Genomic DNA, 13,113 nt, shown 5'->3' with positions numbered 1-13,113 from the left:
CTCTACGTGTTCGGCGAAGAACTAAGGCGGTTTCGTGTCGCTCGTAATGGCACCGCTTTGAACGCTGACCTTGTGCGACAGGACCTTGAGTCACGTACGCAACGTAGTATGGCAGTACCTGTGATCCTGCAAGTACGTGGGTTCGTTCCCCACCTGCGGACAGTTGTTTTTTCATGCAGGTCACAAGCGTTCGACCAAGGACAGCATCCACGAGCTCATGCCGGTGGCGATGCTGCTGAGGCACAGGTAGTGGTCGTTGCGCTACAGGTTTTCCCAACAAGAAATTTTCTTGTGATGGCAGGGCATCTGGATGAGGTGCACGAGCCGACAGCATCCCGTATTGTGCGCCGCGTGGCTCTAATTGCCTTGAAGAAGCGGACCAGCCAATTCATCAGGTGAGTGCATTTCATAATACGCGTGCATGAGGGGGCCTTACTGCAACTTATACAGCGGTGCGATCAGACGGGAATAAAAAAAAAATGTTTCACCCACTGTCACATGACGTCACTTACGACAACACTGCTGGTACTCACGCGCTAAAGAGATACGCAATGCAGTCGAGACTATGTGGTCTGCATTGTAAATAGCTAAGTTTGAAAGGTCATCCAAGGACTTCAGCCTGGACGAAACACCTGTTTTGCAGCTGTCAATCAAACAAATGGCACGGTGCTTTCGGCGGCAGTTCCACATTTTCTTGGCGGTCCGCTCAGAACATCAAAGCACGCGTACCAAAACTGCCAAGTCACGATAACACGGACGCTCCAACAGCCACGAACGACATGCTGGCGCGTGCCAGCAGGACAACGATAGCAACAGTGTTAAATCCTCTTATTGTGCTAGCGGACTGGAGAAGAACAGCCGTGGCCCAAGTACAGTACACCGTTTACCATATAATATATTTTCGTTGCAGGGAGCACTCAGAGGGCGGCTCTGGGAAAGCCGAGGCGGTACAGGGCGACTACGACCGCGCCGCCCACGCCGATGTTGTGTTGCAGCGCGACGCGGGCCCCAGGCACCTGGCGCGGGCCGGCCACGCCACGCAGCTGCCAGCAGAGCTCGGCGCACTGCGCCACCCCCGTGGCGCCAAGTGGGTGGCCCCTCGAGATGAGGCCGCCGCTCGGATTCACCACGTACTTGCCGCCGTACGTGTTGTCGCCGCGGTCCACCAGCTCCGCCGCCTTGCCCACGGGGCAGAGGCCGAGCGCCTCGTACGCCAGCAGCTCGTTGGTTGAGAAGCAGTCGTGCAGCTCGATCACCTGCACGTCGTTGGGAGTGAGGCCCGCACGCCGGAACACCTGCTGGGCTGCCTTGCGCGTCATGCCGAAGCCCACCATTTCGATGCAAGAGTTGTCGGCAAATGCCGACGGCAGGTCGGTGGCCATCTCCATGCTGAGCACTTCGACGGCCTGCGCCTCGAGGTGCAGCCGCCGCACCACGGCCTCGCTCACTAGAATGGCGGCCGCCGCGCCGTCCGACGTCGGGCAACACTGCAACTTGGTGAGCGGCCCAGACACCACGGGAGACTCGAGGATATCCTCGAGCGTATGATCGTCGCGGAACTGCGCGTTCGGGTTGTTTACCGAGTGACGGTGGTTCTTTTGGGCGATCTTGGCCAAGTGCTCGCGTCTGCTGCCGTACTTGGCCATGTGCTCCATCCCTGCAGCGGCGAACATCTGCGCGGCCAAGGGCGCCGGCGCCAGGCCATGCGTGGCAGCCAACACCTTAATGTGTTTCTCGATGGGGTTGGCGCGGTCACGGTACTTGAAGGTGAGCGAGCCGCGGTCCATCTTCTCGAAGCCTAGCGCCAGCACCACATCGGACAGGCCGCCCTCGACCAGCTGCTTGGCCAACAGCAGCGCCGTCGAGCCGGTCGAACAGTTGTTGTTGACGTTGTACACAGGAATGCCCGTCATCCCCAAGTCGTAGAGACAGCGCTGGCCGCATGTCGAGTCGCCGTACACGTAGCCGCAGCAGGCCTGCTGCACGTCGGCGTACTCCAGACGGCAGTCCTGCAGTGCCGCTGTCACGGCCTCCTTGGCCAATACTGGGTAGTCACGCTTCTTGTCGCCTGGCTTGGCGAACTTGGTCATGCCCACACCCACCACGAACACCCGGCGGCCGGTGCGCTCCGCTGCCATGGTCCTGCAAGGAGGCGCCCAAGAGTAATGGCGGTGTCACACGGTCACTTTTGATCGTGATCAGGCCCTATCCGGATTGAGCTCGATCCGGATCAAGTATTGCTAAACAATCACTTGTCCAACAAGCCCAACAATTAATCCTTCCTGAACTTTACCACCCCGAATTGAAAAATTCATCGACGATTACGATATACTCCAGTAAAGTTCAAAGGTTCTTCTCGTACCACTCCTCTACTTGGGCGTCCGAGACGCACCGCCAGAGCCGGTTTACGCAAGTGAGGAGTTCTGCCGCTAACGATAGCGGCGACGGGTTCGCTGGGTTGAAGTAGACACAGAGATGACGAAAAAAAAAAAAAAACACTTTCTATTTACAATTATTTACATGAATTTACAAATACAAGTACACATATAAGACGGAACTGGTACACATAGGGCGACCCTATATCGATATAGTCGGTGGTGCATAGCACCGTAGTTTGTCCAGAACGCTTGGACGGGGCAACGGGGCCACGTTTTCTACCCTTCGGTGCCCCGCCCCAAGCATTTACCACCCAATCGCCACAAAGTGGCTATGAGTGGCTACGATTCTAACTGCACCCGTTTTTCTGTTAAGGGCAATCTACTTGTGCCTAAGGTACGCACTAACTATGGAAAACAAACTATTCCTTTTTCTGCTATATCCCTCTGGAACTCCCTGCCTACCGACTTAAAACAATGTAACTCCCTTTCCATATTTAAATCTGACTTAAAGGACTACCTATGTGAATCAAAAAATAACTGTTCTAATTAACATTATGACGAATGTATTCGTCACTTTTTCAAATTTATTGCGCTGACATGTTATACCATGGTATTATCTTTTCTTTTTTTTGTTGTTATGTTGTGCCGGTTTTCTTGTATTTTTGTACAGCTTTCATTTTTGTAACTTGGTTTTTTTAGTATATGATTATGCATGATATTACTGTAATTATATTGTCTTTAATGTGCTTGTTAATTTTTCACCTATGCAGTGTTAGTTTCGTTTCATTACTCGATATTTAATTCATCGTAAGGGCTATCAGTTTTTACTTTGGGACCCCTTCCTGTATACTAGTCTATGTACTAATTTACTTATCAATAAAAATGAATTGAATTGAGTGGTCCGCCGACGCACCAATCACGAATCCTGTGCTAGGATCGTCTTGTTCGCCGGCGCTTCCAGTATTGCGCTTCTTCCAAGCGCCCTTTTCTCTACCACCTTTTACGGTATCTTTCTCCCTATCCCTCAAAACAACATACAAATAAAAACGTTCCAAGAAAAAAAAAAGGGGGGGGGGGGGTGACAGATGCATAGCATGCGTGCTCCCTGGCAAAGCCACAGCGCCCAGCACAATGGGTTCAATAACATCCTAATAAGCAGGCAGTACTTGCAAGCCGAAGTGATTGACCCCTTCCCCGCTCGCACTTAGAAAAACCGATAGCGTAGTAGCTGCGGGCATACGTCAATGAAACCTGTCAACCGACACTTTGGGCTCACGTACCCCTATTCGGTAAATGCTTGCTCAGAGAAGCTTTTCACGATGGTTAATTGGCAACGGTCTCCGAAACGGGTTGTCAAAGGCGGTTACCATGCAAAATGTGCACGTGGTGAATAATGCGTACTGCGTTCACGCTCTCTGTGCCCATTACCCGCCCGGCACGCGCACATCAGGAGCCAGCGACAGTCACGGACATCGAAGCTTTTGCTGTCAGGTCGCCTGCACGCGATGTACGTGACGAATCACCGATATTCCCTCTTCTTTAGGTCGCTTTGTGTACTCTTGGGTGCTACTGGCGTCGTCACGCACCCTCTACATTTGCTCAGTGCCAGCCGGCTCTACTCGCCTCACCACGTGTCAGGTATAATTGGCATGTCATGAGCTGCGCCTCTGCCTAACCTCGGCACCGACGCCGCGACGGGCGCCTACCATTGGCACTTAATCCTCCAATTGTATTTCTCTGGTCAAGCGACGATCATTGACAAAATGCGCTAGCTGTCTCTTCCCTTTCTTCGCAGCAGTTTCACTTGGCGAGACCAGGTTCAACAAAAAACACCCATCTTAAGCCCTCCGAGCAGCAATTAAATTAGCTAGCGCTTCTAGCAACAGGCTTACAACTCCCTAATGCGAAATTTGAACGCAGCTCTATACGTGTTTTCATTTCGCGATGTATTGGCTGGCGCGGACAATCTGTCTCGTGTGGCACATTGCAAACGGAGCCAAGTGTGGCGCGATCGACTGTCTCGTTAATCGGGAGAACGCGAGAGGCAGCGCGTGGGTGACGCATGGGCGGGATTCACAGCAGCAGCAGTCGTCGCAGACAGACCTTCGTTCATGCAGTGCTTTGTTTCCATGTATAGTATCGGTGGACGCGCTCGCCGCATGCCATCGGTGAACAGACGACGTCGCGCTAGTCTGGCGCCATTTCGTAGCGGTCGTCGCCGCAGAGCCTGTCTTGCGCGGCACTGCGCTTTTCTTCTCAGTCTTTCGTCATACCCTCCTCCTCCGCTTCCGCCTCATGGTTCCGCTACACGCTCGTCCTCCGCTCTCCTCCGTTGCGCTGTCCGCGTTCGCTCTTTTCATCCTTCGCTGTTCTCGTTCACTCGGTTACGCCGAAGGACGCCGATGCGAAACGCAGGAACGGGCGCCTAAGAGCTGCGCTCTAAAACAAACTTCGAAGTCGAACACGAAGGACCCTAGATATAATGTGCCGAGTATCCACAATTCTACGTATTCGCACTGAAGTGTAGAAGTCGAAGAAATTCCTATATTCATTCAGTTCCGGACAGCTTAGATTTCGTTCAACGTAGATAAGAAATGGACCTCTCCCTTTCGTAAACAGCGTGACGTGACGGGCCGCGCCCGAGGGCGAAGTAAGAAATGTGTGCAACGAACTGGTGGGCAAACCATTTCCCTCGCGCCACGGGCAACGTTCTGTGGCAATGAAGGGGAAGCCATGGAGTATTCTACAGTACACTCTATCGAGAGCGCGTCTGAAAAATGTCCCGCACTTTCATCCGCATTAGTTTAAGCTGCGGAAGGGGAATCATAAACACCTTATTCGCAACAGATAAATGAGACAGTACAACCACTCATTGTTGGAGTTGAGTTATTTTTCTGCTTTTCTCGTCCGCGTCTTGGCAAATGCGAAGCCGTGGCATGTAAAAGCTACGCTTAGTATTTGTTCCAAGAAACCAAAAGCGCTGCCAAACGCTGCCGGATAATACATGTGAAGAAGCTCCGCCCCCGTAGCTTTCCCTTCATTGTCACAGAAAGTGGTCCGCGAGTAGTATAGCCAGGTATTTAGATGTATCCCTTTTATATAGTATTGTAGTTAGCTAACATTGTATGTGTTAGTAAAATGATGTAATCACTACCCTCCATAATGTCTTTGGCCCGGAGGGTATTACTAAACTAAATGAATGAATGAACAAATGTACGCGTTTCTCAGCGTGCGACGCGGCATGCATTTCGGAGGTCATGCGCAGACTTCGCGGCAGTGGCTCTAGATGGCGCCTAGTGTTCTTAAGGAAGCCAGAGGAGTCCCGCTGCAGTACACGCCTCATACATATCTCGTTTCGACTGTGTAAGTATGCGGAGTCTCTGTATTGATTCAATGCTAAAGCATTACCGTCGACAGTCATCGTGAGATGGGTTCTGCCGAAATTTTTTTTCCTTGCGTGCTTTTTGTCTTTTTTGCCTCCTCTACTGCTGCAATCCTTTGACCCTATACTTCACTTTATATACAGGGTGTCTCAACTATCATTCACCAAGATTTAAAAATATGCAAATGACACGTAGCTTATTTGCCGTCGATTGGATATACTCATATGATTTTTTTGCATTCCGCCTAATTAAATAATTAGTCTTAATTAATCAACTTTTCAAATATTATCATTAGATGAACAGTGCAAATGAGGAAATTGTAGAGTGACACGAAAAACTCCCGATACAGCTTTCTGTTGAATACGTGTGTTTTTCCGAGCGTGAAAGAAGCTCGCGAATACACGAAAGATTGCCGCGCGACTGGTCGCTCGAGGCACTTTGCCCCGCATTCGCGGGCTTTTTTCACGCTCGGAAAAACACTTTTAACGCGATAGCGTTAAGGGCCCCTTGTCGCAGAAAATGTGGCGTCGGCGTGGATGTCGGCGTCCGTGGCGGACAAAATCATCCCCAACCACCCCGACCGCGCAGGCCCTCCGCGTGGCGCAAGGTGTTAGTGAACAACAATTGAAATTTTTTACAGTGAAATTCGTCAGAAAAAATGGTAAAGTACGACTTCATCCACAACAAACAGACATGGTGGCGTCGGATTGGAATTTAAATGTATGAAAAACACAATTCTGTTACGAGGAAACTCAAACACAAACCCCTTTTCCAACATTTCTACCATACCAACAGCGGCGCGCTCGGATAGGTTAGTTGCGAAATTCATATCCAGATGGCGCTCGCATCCGCGGCAGGTACGTACAAAAATTTGCGTTTCCGAAAAGTGACGAACTTCATGTCTTGCAAGGCTAGATCCGCCTGCAGCCAAACACAACGTCATCCTCGTCCGAGTTGATCTAGGGCGCGATCTTGTACGCGTTCCAAAATGGAACGGAGGCGTTCCGTTCCATCGAGCCGCACACTATTGGTCAATTTGAACGTCACGGTTGAAATTGACCAATCGTGTGCGGCTCGATGGAACGGAACGCCTCCGTTCCATTTTGGAACGCGTACAAGATCGCGCCCCTAATTTCCCCACCCACTTTCATTTCTGCACACATTGGCCATAGTAATAAGGTCGGTATCAACATGTGCACTAAGGCTTTGCCTCTACTCATTGATCCCTCAAACCTCGGAGGACTGGAACCGCCTCCCTGGATCAATCACTTCCATGCAAGCCATTGTTCTTGGGTATACAATATGTTGCAGGGCGAGTCGGCTCAAGTCTGGGGGGCACATATTTGGAAACGGACTCAGTAGGAGGGAGTAAGAAAGAACAGAGCAGGCGCTAATAGAGCTTAGCGCCCGCTCATACTCCCTCCTACTAAAGTACGAAAGAAGAATGGGAACCGAGGGGCTCGATTTTATTATTAGTCATAACCACATAAAGCCAACAGACAACGAAGCCAAGGAAAGCATCGGGGAAATTAAGTGTAGTTGAAATTGGAATGTAGAAAATAATGAAGAAAAGAGAAATGAAAGTGGACGAAAAGCTAACTTTTCGCCGGCGGGAGCCGAACCCGCAACCTCCGCATTACGCGTGCGTTGCACTACCAATTGTGCTACGGCGACGGCATCAATTCGTCCACTAACTTGGGTATTTATGTTTACTAGATCTAGCCCTAGGAGTGTTAGCCAGTGCCACTCAGAACCATGGTGGGCGGATGTGGAACATCCTTTTTAGCCCGATGGCGTCACGATACACGTGATCCTGGGAGAACAGGCACGTGGCTAATAAACCCTCGCATGCTACCTAATGACATCAACGACGAAGCCAAGGAAAGCATCGGGGAAATTAAGCGTAGTTGAAATTGGAATGTAGAAAATAATGAAGAAAAGAGAAATGAAAGTGGACGAAAAGATAACTTTTCGCCGGCGGGAGCCGAACCCGCAACCTCCGCATTACGCGTGCGTTGCTTCCACGTCGTGCCAATATGTACCCCCCAGACAATGTCCGTTTTTGTGAATCATTAGCTAAGATTGTATAACCAGGAATTCCATGTGAAACCAAGAACTCCATGCAACACATTGTTCGTTTTATTAGGTAATTAACATTGTATTACCAGACATTTCTCTTCTATTTCTCAATCCTCTTTCTTCTTCTGCTTCTTTCTGGGGTTTTACGTGCACTACAACGCAAGCACACGGGTGTTTTTTTCCTATATCACTCCCCTCTGTAATGCCTTCGGGCCTTGATGTATAATTAAATGAAATGAAATTATACCATTCCGCCTTTTTCATTTTCCTGTGCTGCCCTCTGCCGCACGCCACCGGAAACGTTTTGGTAGGGTGCCGGGGCTTTCGCCAGTTGATTTGTGAACCTGCGCCCTTGTTGAGTGCGCATCGGTTGTGCATTTCGTGGATCGCGATTAATTATTAATGGCTTCTGCGGGGCAGCATGTCGTTCCCGGAAGCCATGTAGCACTCACCAACTATATATATATAGGGTGAGCAGGCGTGATAGCGCTGTTTTGTTTATATATAGTGTGGCCTATAAAGGTACGCTGAGTACCCTCTGCCGGCGCGGCTGCTTTGGAGTTTGTTGTCGCTGACTCCTGCACTTGCACCTCGCTTTTCTTTCAATTATTTTTGCACATTCTTTAGACATTTTGCATAAATAAGAAGTTTTCGAGCGCGCAGCCTTCCGCGTCGGATTTAGCAAAGTGGTGCACTTGTTTACATCGACATCTACAGCCACAGATCGTTGTTAGTGTCAAAAATTGGGAAAAGGTGCATCGCTGATATGAAAAAAAAAGTCAAGACGTCGAATAAAACACACACACCTGCTCATATGAGCCGCGTTATTCCACCATAAGACGAGTCAGTATGAGCGCCTGAGCTACTCAACGGCGACTGTGATCCAGTTGCAAATATCGGGCTGTTAATTTATTACTGATTCTCGCTTTTCTTTAACTTCATCATACTTAGTTTGCGCGTGTCATAAAGCATTATTAGAGAAAAATGTGTTCACAAAAGCGCTCATTTAAAGGCCGTGTTGTTCTCCCGCAAAAACGCGGATGCCATCGCTGACACCGTTGGTATATAACTGAGCGAGGCGGCTGTTTATGCTGCTGTACCGATGTACCGTCTCTTGTTTCACGTTTGACGCATAGGTAAACAGTACATCTCAGGAATTAAGAAATGCGTGAGCATACCAACACGTACAAACCGACCCATCTAGCGAATACGAGCGGCAGCCTACGGGAACGGTGACCTACAGATGTTGGCACAGCCATTGGGCACAGCGCTGTGTCGCCGCTTGCAGATTATTGTGCACGCGCCGTGCGAAGCGAAGAGTAGTTTATTTCAAATCGTTAAGGCCAGAACTGAACTATAAAAGCAGTTTCTTTCGTCCTATCTTGCTTACTTTTCAGTACAGGTCCGCCGGTAGCGGGTGCACGAACTCGACGGAGCCAGGCCTAAGCTTCGCTGAAATCAACATTGGCTCAAACTTCATGTGCACGGCTTGAGAGGGTCGAAGCCTTGCGCATTTCAACCTTTCAACTTTGTAGGCATGTTTTGACTCACTTTGAGCGCGATTATTTGTATATACCAACGGAGGCGTTGCGGCTATCGCGTTATCGGTTCGACGGCTGATCGCGCGGGTTTTGGTCGAACGATGGTATAGGCACGGTGATTTTCTCGGTGCCGTCGACAAGAAAGCCCGTCGCAGTACCAAAGCTAGTCTTACGCTACGCACACTTTCAGTACTGCACTGGCGTCGAGCTACCAGTGGAGTTTCAACGCGGTACACGGCACGAGTTGTCAGTAGCGCACGTCCGAGCGTTTTTTTTTTTTTTTTATTATTTTTTTTTTCCGGGGGACGTTTCCCCGAGATGGGGCCGCACGGCCGCGCGCGCGACCCTTCCAAAACGTTTCGCGACTAAGTATAAACCGCATTCACGCGATCTTGCGCGCGACAGCGACAAGCGACGCGATGGAGATGGCTGTCGCGGTCGCTCGTCGCCTACAAGTCGCACGGCATGCGAGCGACGACTTCGAGCGACGTCTCCCCGGTGTTGCCAGTATGAGGGCAGCAAATACTCGCCGAAACTGGCGTGACGCTTGCTTTATTAATTTAAGTTGATGTGTTTTAGTGTAAAGAGCAGCATAAATATTTCTAAAGGTCTTGCACTACGTTATTATCCTTGCACGTATCAAAATCTAGTCGTTTGCTGGTTCCGTGCGACAATCGGTAGTACTTGACTGATGTATATCCAGTTCCGGCTTCGCGCTATTGGCTAGTCGCTCATAGCACTTCCGGGCGACGAGCGACGAATTCTAGATTTCTATAGAACCGAGCGATTGAGCGAAAAGACCAAGCGATCTGTTCGCGCGACGGCCCGTTTCGTCGCTCGAAGCCGTCGCTCGTCGCCGTCGCGCACAAAATCGCGTGAATGCGGTTTGGGCTTAATCCGCCAGGGCAGGGCGCATGCGCCGTCGGGCCGTGAAAAAAGGCGGATTTCAAGGCTTGTATTGCGTAAAGCAGAGTTCGTTGTGATATATATATATATATATATATATATATATATATATATATATATATATATATATATCAGTGAAGTAAAGAGTAACCGGAGCCGGCACAGAAGTAGTTCAAAAAATAGAAGCACGTAGGAAAAACATAACAAGACTTAACTGACGTTTCGGCCGGGGTCCGGCCTTCATCAAGAGTGCGTGTACAAGCATACAGAGCTCAATTTATACCTTTTTGCCGTAAGGGTGAAAAGAGACAAGAAAAAAAAAATACAAAGTGAAAACAAAATGAAAAAATATATATATATATATATATATATATATTATACAAAGTAAAAAAGAATACAACGAACACGTAAATGGAAAACTGCGCGTGCACAGAGTGGAATTATTAAAAAAAAGTGAATACAACAAGGCTGTGAAAACAAGCTCCTAAATCGTGAGTAGCCCATGACGACAGGTGTGCACACACAGATTTCGTGTCGTCATGGATGTCAACACGTGCAATGACCCATGTCAAATGACCCATGTCAAATGACCCATGGCATGTACAGTGGTGCTATACAGGGATACAAAGTTGGGCGTGTATGGAGTGGGATTATTGAAAACGTATTAACAAAGAGCATGCGGGCATCACTGACAGGATTTAGTGGCGTCGTGAGTGTCTACACATCTGATGGCTCATGTCAAGGTATATCAGAAACGACGGGCATGTACAGGGGTCCAAAGTTGGGCGTGCATGGAGTGGGATTTGAAAACGTATTAACAAAAAGCATGCGGGCGTGACTGACGGGATTTAGTGGCGTCGTGAGTGTCGACACATCTGATGGCTCATGTCAAGGTACATCAAAAGCGACAGGCATGTACGGTGGTGCCATAAAGGGGTACAAAGCTGCGTGTACATACAGTGGCATTGTGAAAAACATATTAACAAATGGATGCGAGCGGTCGCTGCTGCCAGGTTATTATTTGACCACAAAGACGGTCATACACCCTCCCTGGCTTAAAGGACTCCTACACTGTGACCTCCACTAACCTCCGAGTTGAACGAACTGCGATCCATTGAATTCTTTGCACACGTGGTATTCTTTGTGTTTGTCGGCAGGCGTATTTTATACAAATTCTATGAGTGTGTGAAAAAAATGAAATAAAATATCAAATAAATGAAAGATTTAATGACAAGATTAAGTAAAAAACAGCAATATAATTTCGAATTAATGCTGCGGAAATATGCATATCCCTACATAAGCATGCCATATAATATGTGTTATAGAACCGTCACGAAATGCATGTTCATATGTATAACTATGCATGCACACACACACACACACACACAACACACACACACACACACACACACACACACACACACACACACACACACACACCACACACACACACACACACACACACACACACACACACACACACACACACACATGTATATATATATATATATATATATATATATATCACAGCGAACGGTGCTTTACGCCATACAAGCCTTGAAATTGTCGATGGTGTAATTTCATTTCATTCTAGTTGTAAAACATAAATACCCCAGAAAGTGGATGAAAGTGGACAACTGAGGGTCGGGGCAAGTTCAGTCAGTGTGCTTGCCGAGCGTGCTGTTCGGCTGATAGCGTATTTTCTTTCGTCTTCGCGCACGTGGTACTAGAAGTACTAGGTTCAAACACGTGTTACAAGCTTTTCGCTTTGTTTCCTAGTTGTTTAGCGCATCGAGCGGCTCAACCGCGGTGTTCTTCGAGATGTACTCGTTAGACGAGTTCAAGTCGTTTTACGACACCGGCGGTGAATGGACTTCTGACCTGGCCTGTGTACCCGATTTGGGCGAACGTTGCATGGAAGCCCATTTCGCCTCGTCGAACCGCCAGCAGCACAAAGGTTGGCTTTTCAAAGAAGAAAAGTACATTCGTTTTCCAATCTGTTGAAGCGAGATAAGGCTCCACTACGACTTCTCATGTGATTGAAGACAGAGGGCACGTAGTCAGGGTGGTGGGGGAAACGTGATGGCTCTCCTGCAAAAATATGATAAACTTCATTCAAGCATCTGTCGTGTCTACGCGTGTAGGTTGCACTCCGACCGGCGCCTACAACTTCACTCAGATGGCAGGTGCCAAGAGCTGTTATAGCATATCCCCGAAAATGCAGACGTCTTAAAGAGCGTTTTCCTTTCTTCGTAGCGCACAAAAATGCACTAGACAATGATCGCGTAGGTGCGCTGACCACCACCACTGACGGTCAGTTTGGCGACGGTTAGGCAAGCAGCAGCTTGCTGACGGCGCTGTACCACATTGTTTTCGACTGCATAGAAAAAGAAAAGTAACTCATCTTGTAAGAAATTGGAAAAAACACAGCGCAAAAAAGACACGTACACGAGAGAGCGACACGCACACAGCGCTGTGTGCGTGTGTGTGTGTTTTTTTTCTCCAATGAATCCCCAACACGCCCAAGCTTACATGCTAAATCACTTCATTGTAATAAATGTCTGCTGCATACCCGAGAGTTCGCGGATGGTTGCCATGGTGAGCCGTCGAGATTGACGCGGCTCATTGCCTGAATCCATTTTGCTCGTTTGGCAGCATGTAGGCCGACGGCAGGAAATCTAAACAGACTGACAGCTGCATCTTTGCTTCTGACATTCGCGCAGCCTACACCGGTTCAGCATTGCCTGCGATTTGCTGCTTCCGTTCACAAAAATCACGGAGAAAACCGGCAAAACACAAGTTTCAATGCTCTCGCTGCGGGGAGAG

At 48.9% G+C, this 13,113-nt stretch overlaps 1 protein-coding gene across 2 annotated transcripts in view; it reads right to left on the bottom strand.

The window, feature by feature from the left end:
• LOC119436417 (sterol carrier protein 2) overlaps positions 1-13,113 on the bottom strand; it is an 81,867-nt gene that overhangs the window by 49,938 nt on the left and 18,816 nt on the right. Inside the window, exon 2 of one of the 2 annotated variants that reach the window (XM_037703260.2) lies at positions 398-2,142. The exons of the other annotated variant lie outside the window; for it this stretch is intronic. Within the exon in view, the coding sequence (XP_037559188.1) occupies positions 918-2,138 (1,221 nt within the window). The 5' untranslated portion in view covers positions 2,139-2,142 and the 3' untranslated portion in view covers positions 398-917. Of the gene's footprint in view, positions 1-397; positions 2,143-13,113 lie in introns of those variants that run through there. 2 annotated transcript variants of the gene reach the window in all.

This window comes from Dermacentor silvarum, chromosome 1, assembly GCF_013339745.2.
Source record: "Dermacentor silvarum isolate Dsil-2018 chromosome 1, BIME_Dsil_1.4, whole genome shotgun sequence".
Classification (NCBI taxonomy): Eukaryota; Metazoa; Arthropoda; class Arachnida; order Ixodida; family Ixodidae; genus Dermacentor; species Dermacentor silvarum.
The sequence above is the reverse complement of the archived record's forward strand: the minus strand, read 5'-3'. Positions and strand labels throughout refer to the sequence as shown.